The sequence below is a fragment of the Podarcis erhardii genome, assembly GCF_964252035.2.
Source record: "Podarcis erhardii genome assembly, chromosome: 1".
Lineage (NCBI taxonomy): Eukaryota > Metazoa > Chordata > Lepidosauria > Squamata > Lacertidae > Podarcis > Podarcis erhardii.
The window spans coordinates 14,224,810-14,242,227 of record NC_138497.1 but is presented as its reverse complement, the minus strand read 5'-3'; the positions used below and the strand labels follow the sequence as shown (position 1 = coordinate 14,242,227).

General features: G+C 44.3%; 1 protein-coding gene across 2 annotated transcripts in view; it reads left to right on the top strand.

Moving 5' to 3' along the window:
• KIF26A (kinesin family member 26A) overlaps positions 1-17,418 on the top strand; it is a 179,595-nt gene that overhangs the window by 128,447 nt on the left and 33,730 nt on the right. For both annotated transcript variants that reach the window (XM_081857681.1, XM_081857682.1), the window contains exon 5: positions 8,070-8,253. In XM_081857681.1, the coding sequence (XP_081713807.1) occupies positions 8,070-8,253 (184 nt within the window). The remainder of the gene's footprint in view (positions 1-8,069; positions 8,254-17,418) is intronic.

Genomic DNA, 17,418 nt, shown 5'->3' with positions numbered 1-17,418 from the left:
GGCTAGATGTTGACAGTTCTGCTTATCTAAAGATTAAACTACATGGGCTTTTTCTTTGGGGGTTTGTCTTGTGGTGAGGGAACAGCCTTCTGTATAAGAGTACACAGGTCCCCCCCCCCAATCTTTCAGGTACAGATTTGTTGTGCAAACTTAAAGAGAAGATAGAAAGCTTTTGCTGTGTTTCTCGCAGTTCCCCATTTAGTTGCAGGTCACAATGTTTGCAGCATAGCTGGGTGTGGGTGTATTTTAGGGGAATAACTTCACCCTGCTTAGCTGTGCAAATGTGCTAGCAGTTTTATTGCTGCACCACTAGGAGTGTGCTGCACCACTTCCCTCCTAGTGGTGCAACTATAAAACTTGCTAGCACATTTGCAAAGCTAAGCAGGGGCTGGTGTGGTTTCAAAGTGGATGGGGGAACTGCATGGTGAGATTCCAGCATTGCAGACGGTTGGATTAAATGACCCTTGGGGTCCCTTCTAACTCTACAATTGTATTTGTAGGAAGTGTGTACTATTTAAATTCACATTTTTAATGTGTGTTTTTAAATTCACCAAAAAATTTGAACCAAATGGACCTATGATTTAGATGCATATGAAACTGACATGAAATGGAAATAGGCAGATGCATCCATCTGTAATGAAGACAGACAAAATATTTGAAGTAAAGTCACAGCAGCTCCTTCAGCATGAGTCAGCCTTCCTAGAGGCGTCATAATTTCCATGTCAGCCAGATCAGCCTTCAGTCTCATTCCTCATCAGTGTTTCAGATAGGTTGCCTGCTTTTAAGAGGAAGTTTAGAGCATCCTGTGCGTGTTTACTTTCCCTTAAATTCTTTCACCTTATGTTTAAAAAAAAATGGAATTTTTTTAATTAAAAAAATGGTTGCCAAACTGCTCTAGAGATTGGTATGTGTTTGTATGCATCCTCTTGGTTAATGTCACAGATGCTAGCTTATCACTACTAGCCATACCTGACATTTTCCTGAGACTTGCAGAAGTAATTCTGTCTACCCAGCAACCCACCCCACAAACCTAGAATCAGGAAAAACAATGCTACCTGTATTCAATGAACCTAGGATGCTTCTCGACTTTCCCCACTGCTCTGTAAAGGTTGTATCTGTCTTATCTGCAGGCAGATTTCAAAGAACGCTTGGTGGCTGGCATTCTTTTACTCTATTCCTCAATGATGGCGCCTTTATTTGGGGTGGGATGGACAGAAGGCTGATCTCTGGGTGACGTGCAGCAGATCACCAAAGGTTATCGACGCCTAATCCTTCAACAATGGCAACCGCAAAATTGTTCCACACCCACGCCTAAATTAAGCTGGTGAAATGAAGAGAGCTTAGAGGAAAACCAGTAGTGAGAGATGACTGTGATCTCAGTCCAGGTACTGTAAACAAATTCCTAGGCTGTGTCCTTAAATGTGCACTATTCGTAGGAAGCTGCCTTATACTGTCATACCTCGGGTTGAAATAGCTTCGGGCTAAGTATTTTTGGGTTGCGTGCTGCGGCGACCTGGAAGTAACGGAGAGCGTTACTTTCGGGTTTCACTGCTCGCGCATGTGCAGACGGGCAAAATTATGTCACGCACATGCACAGAAGCGGCGAATCGCGACCTGCGCATGCACGGGCGCGGGTTGCGTTTGCTTCTGGATGCGAATGGGGCTCCGGAACAGATCTCGTTCGCATCCAGAGGTACCACTGTATCTGGTGAGATTATTTTCCTGTCTAGCTCAGTATTCTCCATGCTGAAAGGCCTCAGCTCTCCAGGGTCTGAGACTGGGAAAGTTATTTTCCATCATCTGCTTTCAGATCCTTTAAAGAGGCGATACTAGGAATTGAACTCGGCTCCTTGTTCATCCAGTGTATGTCTTCTGGCACTGAGCTAATATCACTCTGCGTCCTCAGTTCTAAGTGTGCAACTGCCCCTCTGAGTGCCTGGTTCATTAGCATCCAGTAAACAAACAAACAAACAAAGAAACAAACAGCCTTATCTTTACTTACCCCTGTTCTGGAGCTTGTAGGTCAGGCTCAGAGACACATTTCAGCAATTTTTTTTGGCGTGTGTCATAATCTCGTGCTGAGTAATGAGGAGCGAACTCAGTGGAGTGGGAACCCAGCCAACCAACAGAGTCTCTGCCTATTGACAGCATCTGTATCCAAAGTCAGGTCCAGTCCTAGGGTCGGGCAACATGGTCAGACAGTCCAGGGGTCAGGGAATCTGATGATCAAAGGACAAGAAGCAGCAAGGTCGGACCAGGCCTGATAAGCATTGTAAGAAGGCTGAAGCCAGCTGGTTCATATCAGCACCTTCTCCTCTGAGTCCTTGAAGACTGATCAGCTGCAGGTGGAGTCACTCCGTCTTCTCCCTCTTCAGGCTGCTGTTCAGCAGGTGAAGCTGACTCCCGGTCCATGACAGCATGTAACACAAAGGTAAAGGTAAAGGGACCCCTGACCATTAGGTCCAGTCATGGCCGACTCTGGGGTTGCAGCACTCATCTCGCTGTAGTGGCCGAGGGAGCCGGTGTACAGCTTCTGGGATATGTGGCCAGCATGACTAAGCCACTTCTGGTGAACCAGAGCAGCGCACGGAAACGCCGTTTACCTTCCCGCTGGAGCGGTACCTATTTATCTACTTGCAGTTTGATGTGCTTTCGAACTGCTAGGTTGGCAGGAGCAGGGACCGAGCAACGGGAGCTCACCCCATTGCGGGGATTCAAAATGCCAACCTTCTGATCGGCAAGTCCTAGGCTCTGTGGTTTAACCCACAGCGCCACCCGCATCCCTATGTAACACAAAGCCATTGTCTAAAACAAAGCATGGCTTATCATGATAGAGCAGCATGCTGTTGCCCATTGCCCATTCATTCCAGTGACCTCTCCGTGTGCTGGATGAGAGAGGAAGCAAACCCAAATGTATGGGCTAAGCCCATACTCTAGTTTGTTTCTTATACTGCATGGAAGGAGGAGTAAGGAGTAAGTGAGCAGCATGGACCAGCATGCTAATCATTTGCAATAAAGTTACTGGGTAAACCATGATGTGTTTTAGACCATGGTTTTCTATTACGTGCAAACCAGGCCAGTGTGAACTTCTTTCTGTATCTGGGTTTGTCACCTCCTCTTTCATTTTGTTCTCCAGATGCAGGCCATTAGTTAATTGGTCTTCTCCGGCTCCCTGTCTGCTTTGCCTCGCCTTCCATGCGCAGCAGCCAACTGAGCAATCTGTAAATTGTGCAGAGGAAAGAGCGGGTTAGAGGCCTGTCCCTTGTCACTTGATATTTGAGTGCTCCTCCTTGTGCCATATATTCATTTTTTATTTTCTGCTTTGACACCTAGCTATGAGCAAAGAACTCTCTGGAGCACCTTAAAAGACAACTTCTATTAAAGATGAAAAGTTAAGCAAAATGCAGACAGTAGATCTCACAGTCGGAGGGGAAAATAATATACAGCGGCATTTCAGGAGCCTTAATTGGGAAAGCTGTTGAAAGTCTGTGCCTTGGCGTCTTTTTCTGGAGTCCTTTCAGAAGGCTAGATAAGCACAAGGAAAGGAATAGTGCATGCGTCTTAACGTTAGTCAGAATTTGAGGAGCTTCCTCACCTGGAATCAAACATGTGGTCCTTCCATCACATCGTTGTCCTCCTCGACTTCATTTCTCGGCCTTGCAGATTGTGTCTGGGAATTATGCTAGGGATTGAACAGGAGGAGAGAACTGATTTATGTCACGTGCATGAGCTAGAAACCAACCGCAGACTCTTTCTTTTGAAATATGTCAGTGATGAGCTTGAAGTGGTGCCCCGCAAGACGAACGCCTCGCAAGACGGAAAACCCGCTAGACGAAAGGGTTTTCCGTTTTGGAGGCGCTTCGCAAAACGAATTTCCCTATGGGCTTGCTTCGCAAGACGAAAATGTCTTGCGAGTTCCTGTGGGTTTTTTCCCCTCCCCCCCCTTTTCCTAAGCCGCTAAGCCGCTTATCAGTTGATAAGCCGCTTATCAGCTGATCCGCTAAAAGCCGCTAAACCGCTAATAGCGCTAATCCGCTAAGCTGTCAATGGGCTTGCTTCGCAAGATGAAAAAACCGCTATACGAAGAGCCTCACGGAACGGATTAATTTCATCTTGCGAGGCACCACTGTAAATGGAAACCATGTTATCGCTCATTTGTCCTCGTAATTGTGTAAGATTTTAGGCTGCGTACACATCATATATTCAAAGCACACACACTCCAAAGACTCTTGGGAGCTGTAGTTTACCCCAAGAGGGTTGCTGTTAACAAACCACATTTCCGAGGATTCCTTTTTTGGCGAGGAGGGGGAAAGGTGCTTTAAAGAAAGGCATGCAGCTTTACTCTTTCTGTTTTATGTAGAAGGCTGCCATATTTGAAACCAGACCATTAGTCCATATAGCTCAGCCTTGTCTTATACTGAGTGGCAGGTAGAACTTCAGGGTTTCCACACCTTAACTGTAGATGGCAAGGATTGTACTGGGAACTTTTACATGGAAAGCATGTGCTTTACCACTGAACTGTGGCCTTCCTCTTACTACATAAGTGGTATTCATTGAAAGTTTCCAGTGCAGGCTTTCCTTGTCAGATCGCCATGTCCACCATATGCACAAATTGCTGCACCTAGACAAAGCAACGTTCTTTTTGTGGCAGATATTTGGCGTGGCACAGCTGGCTGCAGTCACAGAAAAGTCCAGCGCCTAAACAGAACAATGATTTGGAAGAAGTTTTCCGAACATCTTCTCGTTTTCTCCTAGAATTGCCATTGGGTTTCACCCAAAGAGCAATTCTGCCACAAGTTGGTTTGACCCACCTCTGTCGACATCCAAGGCATTTGAAAGGAAAACAAAACAGATTTCGCTTACTTTTGTCATGGGGCTAAGCGCTACCCTCCTTCCGCCATATGGGCGAGCTGCTAAGCATGTTCTGGAATCGGTGAGCACTCTGGGAATTAAAATTGCTTGCTCTCCCGGTTGCTGTTTCAGGCGCGGTGCCATGCCAGTTTTGGTTACAGCGTAGCTTTATTAATTCCTCCAAGGAAGGCCACCAAGGTAACAGCTGCTCATTTTTTTGCTGCAAGAGGCATCATGTGTGGTACAAACTGCTGCTCTGCCTCTTGACATTGGCCCAGTGGCTCAGAAACTCAAAAGATGCTGGGGGAGCAGCTGTCTTGCATTTAATGTATAAATAGTCTAGGCTCTCTTGTGGTCATTCCAAGATCCGATGGGTAACTGGGTAATCCTTGCCTTTTTGATCATTGCATTCCATGCATCTAAGTCCTCCATCTTGTTTTCAGCCGGGGCTCCCTTTCTTTTCATGCACTGAATCTGCTGCTGGAAATTGTCGGTGCCAACAATACTTCTAATACTCTTCAGAAGTGACTAAGAAGGCAGATGATGCTCTTCCAAATGCTTTCATGTACAAATGGGTGCTCTGAGGGCACTGTAATGTCTGGTATATATTTTAAAGATTCACGTGAAGTAAAATTAGCATTGCATTTGGCCTTTCTTATTGTTAATGACCCTCTCTAGCAGCTGCTTCAGCTTTTCCCTAAAATCATTCGAAGGCTCTTTAGTTCAGGAAAAGGCGAGTTGGAATGGGTGATAGGATAAGGGGCGCATAAAATTATGCATGATGCAGAGAAAGTGGATAGGAAGAAGTTTTCCCCTCCTTCTCTCAACATGCCATAATGTCACAGCAGTGTGCCGATTAGTAATTGCACAGTTCAAAGATGGAGTTAACTCTTTATTAGCAAAAACACGATCTCCACAGACTTGGATGAGCGTCAGGCCTCATTCCTGGTGGTCTTCCTCAATGAAAATCAGTTGCTGAAACTGACATCCTTCCCTAGGCATCCTAGACATGGTTTAACCCTAAACATCCTGCCTTCTTATGCAGCCAGTCCAGGAGGCAGACCTGGCTGTCACTTTCCTCCTCCTTAGCCTCCATTTCGCCCCTGTAGAACTTGGCAGAGAGGAGGATGGAGGAATACCTAGAATTATTGGGCTCTGCCTGTCATTGGCTAGAATTCTTGACTTTTACCCTACCAGTTCCAGTGGGCAGCTTTGGACCTTTTTATTTTAAAAAGTTACGCCGTAATCCCACACAGTCAGATGTGCTTAAGTCCGTTGATTTCAGTGCATCTGAGCACGGCTAACTTGGTTTGTGGCCTTGGCTTTTATGGCAGAACTTACACCTTTACAGCATACTTGACCTACATTTTTCATTCGCCGATCCCCTTGTGTATGCTAAACGTATCTGGCTATTAACACTCAGCCTGGGTGTCTGAATAAACATTGGATGTGTAAATTCAATCTTGGCATCCTCTTTTATATATTTCTCCCAGGGGGTCTCCATTTGCAGAATGTATCGAAGCAATCATTAATCTATCAGGATTCCGTGTACATCCCTTCATAGAGCTCTGAAAGTATTCACCAGAGCTATTTCCCCCCTGTTTGTTATTTCCATGTTATAGCACATAATGGAAGCTAGAATATGCATAATATTCCCTATTAATCAAAAATATGGGAAGTGTCGTTTATAAACCCGGGAACATTTTGAGACGTGGATGTTTGGCCGTAGAGAATAAACTTAAGTATGAGGACCAAAAATTCAGCAGTAATGTCCTTGAATTGCAAGACATCCTCATGCCAGTTGTCAATCACATTTATGTAAACATTATGTAAATTAAATTGTGCTTTTAAGATGGAACTGTTTTCTGTGGCCCCTTGGTTCACGCTGCCTTTCAGCCTTACTTTTGTTACTAGATGTTGCTTCAGATTCTGCCATTTTTCTAGTGGGCAAATGTTTCTCTTAATTGTGGACGAATGGGAGTCAACCTTAGTGATGTTCATGCATGTCTTCCTTACTTATACAACTCTGTACACACTTTCTTGTAAGTCCATTGTTCTTTTCTTAATAGGCATGTGTAGGATTGCACTGTTTTTTGCTTAATCCAGTTACACGTTACCTTTCTTCCAAGGCATTTATTACCAAGTATTTGTATACCTTAGATACAATATAAAAGGGAGCAGGAAAGGAAGCAAATACAAATACAGATCCTTTCATGATTATTGTTGGGATCAGGTGAAATGGCCGCTGAAGGAAACAGGTCTGAGAGGCGAGGAGCCGAATATCAGCTTGCCTTGGCCAAAGCTAATGGAGTTGATCTTGCTGTATTGGGAGACAGTTCTAGGAGGGGAGGAATCACATGACAGTTGGTCCCAGCTGAACTGCTTGAGATTCTGTATCTGGAGATCATGTTCTGCTCCATCAAAGCAAAATAGGCATTCTACACATTGTAGGCCAAATTCTCAATGCGGATGTAAAGCTGTAGTCTGGGCTCAACCAGATCAGAGTACAGGTTGGAACTCTCATGACCAAATGCTCCTCCATGCAGAAATGTTACCTGCACATGAAAAATTAGGGACGTTGAATTTGATCCATTTGAACCAAACTGAATTCTGCCATGGGCTCTCATTTTTTGTGTGCTTGAAAATGCAACTGTCTCTCTCCATCCCCCCTAGTGGGGCTCACAACCCAACTGGCTTATGCTATAGCCAGAAGCCACTTTGTCTCTTACCTTGTTAATTACAAAATATAACTCCTGTGTAAACCATAGCCAGAAGTCATTTCCCTTTTGTCTCTTCAATTGTTAGGTACAAAATATAACTTCTTAGTGAACAGAGCAGTGGCAAAGTCCATCTGGGCCTGTGAGTGACAAGGGGATGATTTCAGCATTTAATGGCGTGAGGCTTTGGCAACCTTTGATTCTTCTTCTTAGCTCTTGCCAAAAGTCTCTCTCTTTTTTTTTAAAAAAAAGGATATAATTGAAACTCTACTGGAGAGAGAAATTGCACAAATGTCATGCCAGCCATATTTTGGCCCCTGTTTCCTTCTATTAATCTCCTGGCGAAAGGTTCTCATGAAATCTGATTGCAAAAAGAAATGGCTTGATTTGTTCAACAGGCAGCGATGGCACTGAACATCTGGTTTACTGGCCTAAATTGATCCTCCTAGATAATAACACTGTCCTTTTTTTTCTTTCTTTCTTCAATATTACTTTGTTCAGAGCCGCCCAGAAACTTAACCTGTCCTCGAAGAGAAAGAAGCATCATGCCCCACTGCTGCACTCCCATGAATTCTCCATCTACGCCACTAATTTCAGTGGCATTCTGCAGATGTGTCCTCCTCCTGCACCGCCATGCCTTTTAAGAGCTGTGTCGAAAGTCAAAGAAAACCCGGGGATTGGGAAGGTATTTGAATCTCTCCATCGCTTTGTTACTCCTTCATTAGCATTTAAAACCCAACAGGAAACGTAAAAAATTCAAACGTATCTGGGATCAAGACTGGATAGCAATGATGTTTCTGTCCCTTAGGAGGCTGATCTGATACATCAAGTCTTTGCAACCATTGGACAAGGATGAACAAGCTGTGGGTTGCTTGGATTCAGATCACAGTGGACAGGTTTCGATTTGCAGTTGGCAAATCTTTATACAGTCGTACCTCGGAAGTCGAATGGAATCCGTTCTGGAAGTCCATTCGACTTCCAAAATGTTTGGAAACCAAGGCGCAGCTTCCGATCGGCTGCAGGAAGCTTCTGCAGCTGATCGAAACCCGCAGAACCCGCGTCAGACGTTTGGGTTCCAAAGAACATTCACAAACCGGAACACTCACTTCTGGGTTTGAGGCGTTCAGGAGCCAAAACGTTTGAGGCGCAAGGCGTTCGACTTCCGAGGTACGACTGTACCAAACTGAACTGCATGCTGCAGAGATTTTCTTTTTTTGGGTGGGTGGGCAGGATTTTCAGATAGCTTTTCTGGTGTGAGTGTCCAGCAGTGGAACAGACTGCTTCAGAGGTCAGTCCCCCAAAGAATCTTGGGAACTGTAGTTTTTAAGGGTGCTGGGAATTATAACCCTGCTTGAGAGAAACTGTAATTCCCAGGATTCTTTGAGGGGTGGGGGTGGTCATATGCTTTAAATGTGCTTTAAATGTATGAAAGGTAAAGGTAAAGGACCCCTGACGGTTAAATCAAGTCGCAGACGACTCGGGTTGTGACGCTCATCTCAATTTATAGGCTGAGGGAGCCAGCGTTTGTCCGCAGACAGTTTTTCCGGATCATGTGGCCAGTATGACTAAGCTGCTTCTGGCGCAATGGAACACTGAAACCAGAGCAACGCACGGAAATGCCGTTTACCTTCCCGCCGGAGCAGTACCTATTTATCTACTTGCACTTTTTTTTTGGCGTGCTTTCGAACTGCTAGGTTGGCAGGAGCTGGGACCGAGCAACGGGAGCTCACCCCGACACGGGGATTCGAACTGCCGACCAAGAGGCTCAGTGGTTTAAACATATAGACAGCTCCAAATCACATACAATGACTTCAGTCAAATGCTGACTAAATCAGGTTGTGCTATTGCAGTTGATTGGAAGGTCTTTCACAGGAAAGCTGCAACAGGCTTCTTTCAGTAAGGGAAATGACAAGAAAATACACTGGAAAGTGTGAGAGAGCATTTATTTTGACACAACATCATCTAACGTCCCTACGAACAAATCAGAATGAATGCTCAATAATTAACAGGTTGTCTGGAAGTTCCCTTTGTGCTAGTATAGGATACTAGAACTGATCCAAAGCTTTAGGTCCAGCTTCTTTCAACGATCTGATGGGGTGGGGTGGAGGGGAGGCAGCAGACAGCTGAGACCTGGCTTTTTAAGGAGCCTGTAGCAGTGGGTTTCTTTAAGTTTTTCTTTCTTTTGAATAACAGCAGAAAGGTTTGCTGCTGCTTTGGAAGTGGTACTAGAAGTTTCTCTAGCAGCCCATTGGTTCCTTCTGCCCAACAGAAGGACACTCTGCCATTTTGGGTAGAAGAAAAATGATGCCCTACTAAGCGTTCATTGAAGCATTTTTGCTTGTCTACTACGAGAGGCAAAATGGCAGGCTAAATGGATCATTGGACTGTGTCAGTAAGGGGAACCCTGCACGATCTTAATTTAAGGAAGGAAGAAACATTTCCAGGGAAATTAATCTAACAGGGGTGACTAATACCAGGTATGGCAAGGTTCCCAGAGATGTTTAGCTGCTCTTATGTCAGCAACGTTTATTATTTACTTATTTCATAAATTTGATATACTGCATAATAATAATAATAATAATAATAATAATAATAATAATAATAAATACTAATAATAATAATGCAATACACCACCTTCAAAGTGGTGCTCAGGAATGAAGAGTTTGCTAGCCACACCACATCTGAGGCCCATGAGTGGGGATTAGATCCGGTGATCCACTGGATTTATCCCAGCTCTGTGATACTATGGTCCCATGCGTTGTGTTTTTGATATGGAAGAGACTTTCAGGAGCGCTCCTAGGTCCTCAAAATGCAACACGGAATTTGGGCCTAAGAATGGAATCGCAAAATGAAGTTTCTTAACGAGTGCCGTGTTTTTGCAGCTGAAATCTTGGGAGTGTTTAATTCACTCTCCCAAGGTTTAGAAAGAACACGAAGTAGCTTTGGAATGCATAATTATACAGGTTACTGCCGATTTCCATTTCAGGGAGGTACTAAAGTACCAAGTCGAGCTTCAAGGAAATCCCCACTGAGTGATCATACAAATTGGAACTGAGGTCAAGAAGCTTTAATTCCTTTGATATTCTGCATCACACTGTATATGATAAAGTCATTCTCAGTGAAAAAGAAAGATAATATGGCCAGGGCCAAACTAATGGTGCAAAATGTGGATGGCTCTTTAGGGTTCTGGAGAACAGCAGAGAATATTAACATTGGCTTATTTCCCTATACTTGAAACATATTTAGAATTTTACAGTATTTTTTTGTCTTAACTGCAGTGAGGAGGTAGTAGGGCACATTTCTGTGGCCGCTGGTGTTTGTGAGTAGCTCTACACATCCCTCTCCTTCCTTGGAGCATTTATAGGGAAGAAATGAAGGAAGTTGAGGAATCATGCTTTGAGGGATGGGCTCCTCTCCCTGGTGAGCCTCTCTCTTTTGCTTACTTGGAGTGCCTTGGCCTTGTAGATTCATTTGAAGAAGAGGAGTTGGTTCATGCTGATATCTAAAGTATTGAGGCAAGGCTGAGATCTCAAGTGCTATTCCCTTTATATATTTTTGGTTCTCCTGGCTGATGAGTCTTTGTTGTCTGTGCAAAGTACACCCACCCTTATAAGTTAAGCACCCCCCCCCCCGCCACCAAAGTTTCCATCAGCAAGCTCCTATTTCTTTGCTCCTAGATGGTGTGATCCCATCCTGCACATGGATATTTCTGGTGCTATGCTGCAGTAAGCTAGTTACAATCCTATCCTCTGCTTTGTCTATGGGTTCGAGGGGGAGACAGTAATATTGGACTCTGTTTTGGACCACTTATTTTGTACATTTAATGTTACGGCATCATCAACAGTAGGACTGACTCCTGCACAGACACAGGACCTGCACTTAGATTCTGCTCTTCCTATTTCATGCCTAGAACTATATCTAGAGGCATCACTAGGCTCCCTTTGTAGCCTTATTAGACTTCACCGACTGGTGGGGTCTGCGTTGCTCCCGGGAGGGAGAAAGGAAGTCAAATGACACCTAGGTTGATTCAGAGAAAGAGTTTATTCTGCTTTCCAGATAGCAGAAGGCACTTGCGTGGTCAGTCCACAGTATGTCCAAAGAAATGAGAATTTTCATGCAGTATATATATCCTCCAGGCACCCTCTCCCCCCTTCCCCAGGAATTCAAGCACGTCAGCTGATACACGTAAGTTGACATCCATGACCATAAACAGTTATTCCTGTTCCGGCACTCTTGACCATAAAAGGTTGTTCCTGTTCCTATACTCTTATCTTGGGGCAGGAGGTCACCAACCCCTGGTGCCTTTCCTGGGTCTCTTGTCAGACAAGGTCTGTGCGTCTTTTGTGGTCAGGATGTAAGATAAGACCCAGATGCGTCATCCCTGCTCTACTGGAACTGGCAAGGCCACTCATTGCTGTCACAGACTGATAAAGGAGAGAACTTTGAGCACTTGTTTATACAGCTGGGTTTTGGCTCAAGAGCTCAAGTTAGAGCATTTTAGAAATGCTCCCTTGGAGGAGGAAAAATGGGGATTTTGGGTCAGTTTCAAACTGACTGCACAGAAACCCATTCCTTCACCTTGGCAAGGAGACATATTGGCATTCCCTGTTCCCTTCTGGGCAAGAAGTTGTATCTGTGCCCCCCATCCCTTGTTCCATTGGCAAGGAGCTGTTACCCCTCCACCATCCCTTGTGCCATTGGCAAGGAGATGTTGGCCACCCAGAGCAGTGTAGCAGCTGCCTGGGGAGTGTGTGGATGGGCAGGTTGTCTCCTATCCATTTTGAGCCAGAGTGGAGAAGCACGATTTTTGTGCCCCCTGGGCATACGTCCTTGGTTGAGGCGATCCGGCCGACCCCTTGGTACATCCAGAATTTCCTTCACATCAGCAGTTTTCCACTAGTGTAAGAGTTTCACCAGTGTTGTTAACAGCCAGGTAGATTTCCTACACGGGCAACTTCAGGTTTCACCGACAGACGTGGCATTGGGAACAATCCTATCCGTGCCCAGAGGGCATAAATCAGGAATAGCACTGCACAGCTTGTTGGCTACCACTACAGATTCAGTTACTTGCTAGAGATTTTGCAGACAGATTATTTTTGACTACATAAACATACATGCAGAAAAGCCAGTCTTGAGGGATTCTTTTGTTAAGAGTGTAGAATCTAAACATGTGTTGTTCTTTAGCAAATTAAGCCCCCATTGATTCGATTACTGTCATTCATTGGATCCCCCCCCCCCTTTGTGAAATAGTGCCTTAAAAAAACCCCAAACCTAATAAAGGAGCGCAAGAACTAAAGAAACATATTACAACTTGCAAGAATTTTCCCCCAGTGTATATATCTCTAAATTACCTTGTCAGATGAAAGCTGGCTCTTATGATTGAGCTAGAGAAAAGGTTACCGCTTTAAACTTCAGAACTCGTTTCTGGAGAGCTGAAAAAGGAGCATAGACTCGTGTTAACGTTTTAAGCACAGTTATGACAGAATTAATTCATGGAATCATGGAGCTGGAAAGAGCTAATTTAGTGTCGTCGTCAGCAACTAGATTTGCTGGAAGACCACTCTGAGAGGTTAAAGTTCTCAATCTGCCCCAACCTTTAAGGTAAGCCCCATTGCCACAGCTGTCAGTTATGCCACACCTTCTAGGCTGGTTACTTTGGGACCCCATAATCCTCTTAAAGGGGCTGTGTTTGGCACCAAAGACCCCCAGTTGCTGATTCCCCAATCTTCCCTCAAGTCTCTCCCATGTAAAAAAATGTTCCCTACCACAAGGTTTCCAGACAAATGCTCCACTCTCCTCCTCCTCCTCCTCCTCCTCCTCCTCCTCCTCTTCTTCTTCTCTGGCATAAATTCTGCTACCTTTACCCTCTTGCCTCTAACCATAGTTTACTGTAACATTTGCACCAAACCAGGCATTCTGTGCAACCAGAGTAGAAGTGGGCTTTCGTTGCCTGGTTAACCATGTAGCTGCGAAGATGATGCCCCGTTACGGTTAAGCTGACATCTGCACCGAACCTATAATTTAAGCCGATAGTGGGAATATTCAGAGGACACCTTCATTGCTAGTACAAACATCCCAAGTCACCAAACTCAGAGGAGTGTCTCGCACCATGCTGGGCACCTGTGAAGCCATCTACAGGCAAAGTCAACAAGTGATGCCATCGTTGCTCATGTTTTCCTAAATTTATGTCACAATGCAAATGTCCACCAAATGGTGTTCAGGTGAGGGATGCATTTGTACTGGAAATATCGGAGAGAAAATGAATGCATAAGCCTGTGTTCCAAGTCTATTAGCCATGCTTGAGAGATGCAACTCTGTGCTAGGCCACACACATACAACATGGAATGCTTATGGCCCTGTTAATTTGATTAATGTTACACAGCAAATTACTTATCTTGTTCCCTAGAAGTGCCAATAACCTCAGAATTCACATCATTTCAACAGGATCTTGGTTAAGAGGCAATAGTGCTGTAGTTTGGGCCCCCCTTTTTTAAAAAAGAAAAACCGAAACATTTTTTTTTTCACGTCTCTTTGAGTGCTATTAAATTTAATGTCAGACTAGTAGGAAAGATGTTTGAAAGCCATTTAATACTGCTACCAAAAGAAGTTAGATTATGCTCAATTTCTGACATTAATGTGCTACTTAAGATAATTTATCAGATTGTGGTATTAAAAAAAAAAAGACATCCTTTTTGCAACGGCTGCTGCATTGCATTCTAATTTGACTGCCCCCCCCCAACCTATGTAGATTAGTAAGGAACTTCCCTTCTCTCCTGTGAAAAAATGTTGTTTTTCCTGGGGTTCTATTCTGTACACGCTTTGTAGCACAGCATCGCTTACCAGAGTAACTGTAAGTGCCTGTCTTTTTCCTAAGCTCCTGTCAGGTTTTTTTTTTTTAAGAAAACAACAATTGTTGGAATGACAGAATCCTTTGATGTCAGACAATTGAAGGGTGTGCATGCACGCGCATGCCCATGATTGCATGAGAGAGAGAACTTGAATAATCCAACAACGTACTTGGAAAAATCATGCGTTTTGCCTTCTATCATTTCTTAAAATGACATTTGGTCTTTTTTGTTTTCTTATTCATTTCCCCAAGCCATAGCCAAGTCCCACTAACATGATTTACTGATCCTGTAGGCTTTTTCCTAAGCTGCTTGTATGCCCTAATCACTTCTCCTTATGATAGCTGTTTGATGGATAACAAATAGCTACTTAATTTTGTCATCTTTATTGCCGCTTGTTTCCTAATGACTGGAATGCAGCTTCCAATATAAATCATCTTGCTCCTTTGGAAAAAAAAATCAGTCCATGCCTACGGTTGGGTCAAAGGCATCTACCTCTCCCTCTCCTCCTTCGAATGCTGAAGACCCTCCATAGCCCTCTCTGGAAAATGAAACTTGTGGTGATCTCCCTCATAGGATTGTTGTAAAGCAAAACAAGAGAAAACAATCCGAAAAAACAGCCCCCAGGCAGCCTGTGTGCATTGTGCAGCTATATGAATGATTAATAATGCGCACAGTAGGATGAAGTCGCTCCAGCTAATACGTTCAATGAATGAAACCAAAGGTGGAAAATTGTATAGAAAATACATGTTTTCTTCTATTCTGTGCCTACTTTGAAAATAAAATAAAATAAAATGGTTTTGTGCACACCTTTGGGGAAGCAGGGAATCAATTTTTGCTTAATAGAGGCCACTTTCTAACGGCGACAATATAAAAGTGCTTCTTTGACGTTCTCCCACGAGAGTTTGATAGTCTCTCCTAGCGTAGTCATTTTTGCATATAAATTTGCCATATGCTATCAGAAGCAGTACATGGAGGGGCGTCTGAGAACTGCGCACAGTAAACCAATTTTGCAAGGGTTATATATCTGTCAGTTGCAATTAAATCCACAAAACACCTTTAACTCTGAACTAAGGCTGTAACTACTACATGTTATGGCGGCGTGGCCCATTGGTTAGATAGAATGTGGGCAATTTCAAGTGGGGACATAGAAAGAGCAGGAAGGAAAGGAAATGGGCCTTAAATCCTGGACTTCTTTGCTGCTGCCCCCATCCACCGCTGCTTTCTGGGTGGTTGTTGAAGGCCCCTTGGGTTGAGTCGAATGAATTCCTGGGCAGTGTGTATGGAGGTCCTGGGCTGCTGATGTGGTCCAAAGGATGAAGAACACCAGTTTGGCTGCAGGAGTTGCCTGAAGGAGGCGTACAAGGCCTTAGGGACTCCACTCTGGATTTGTGTAGGGTTTACACCTTAGCCTTTTCTTCTTCCAAAGATAACCCTGAAAGCCGTGGGGTTTTTGCATCAGAGTTTTCTTTCTCTTAGATGGGCTACCTTCCCAGGTGGATGAGCCCCATCTGAATAGCCCAGTGGCCCGTTGACTTCATTGATAACAACCCAGTGCTTGTTTTCTGCCTATATTGGACTATTCCCTTGGGAAAGAAAGAAAAAATGCTAAAAAGAGAATTGTCTTTCTCGTGCTGTTTACAAGTCTTCTTTAAATGTTTTGCTGTGTACGCATAAATGAGTGTTTGAAAGGAGGGGGAAATCTTTGTTCTCTCTTTCTTTTTTTGCCGACTTCAGCATATATCCACTTAATTTGCCCTTAAAAGTGGCAGGAACAGGAGGATTACAACTTGTGTGCATGTGTATGTTTTGCTTTGGTAACCTTTCTTTTACCCTGACTCCTGCTATATGTTGACAACCAGATCAATGAGAGAAAAGGACATTCCCAGGATATCTTCCTTCCATCCACTGCATAGACATTTAAATGAACACCCATTGTTAACAGTTCCTTGCCAGGACCTCCTGCCCATCCATTTCCAGGAACTTTCCAAATTACTTACTCACATGAAAACCCCTGTCCCTTGAAGCCTTTTCAGCATATGCAATTATCATCTTCTTTTTCTTTTTCTTTTTCTTCTTCTTCTTCTCTTTCTCTCTTTAACTAAACAGGCTTGGAATTTAATAGGATTTCCCTTAGTAATTCTACTGACCCCCCTCCCCCTCCCCCCAGACTGGCTCAAATATATAAATCTGGGAAGTTCAGCAGTTTAATGTTAACCTACAGTGTACAAAACCCACATGAATTACAGAGGCAGTTAATTAGCAAGATAGTTGTGTGATTTGCATAATACAGACGGCTTCATGAATAAAGACAAGCATCCGCTCTTATGAGGATGCTTAGTGGGGCTGCCTTGCGTGCGTTTGTTTTAGGGTAATTTGCAGAAATTACAACTTGGTTCTTAGCAGAAAGCCTTCCAAAGAAACAGGCTAGGTTGAAATTGCACGGCCAATGTGGATTTAGGTCTTTGAAAGTCACGTCTGCCATCTTGCCCCTTGCCCTGTTGTAGCAAAAGAGAAGGAAGTAGTCCTATTGATGGGCGGGGACCACTTTTTCCAAACAGGGCCCGATTCAAGAGTGGTCATCCCCACGTGAGCCTCATTGATAGGTGAGCAGTCTTTTTTTTCACCTGATGGCAGGAATGGATCCAACTCCTGCTGCATTGCAAAGGAGCACTTGGAAGCACGTGGCTTAGAGTGTGTTCCGAGTTATTCCTTTGCAGGGTGGTTTGTGTTTGGCGCTGTTTCAGTTTGGCGCTGAATACAAGTTGTGCTGCTTTCGGCCGGATATCAGTCCCACTTGGGTGCTCTGATATCTGCCGAAAGCAGTGCGCTTTGCTATTGGCAGCAGAGCGAAACAGCACTGAATGGGAACTTCCGGTCGGCGCCAGCGTTTGATGGCGGTCCTAGCCTCGAGCTCCGAGGCAGGACTGCTCCGTAGGTTCGGGTCTTACCCGCTACGGCAAGCGGGGGACCCCTAAAATCACAGGCGCTGAAGCCTGTGAGCA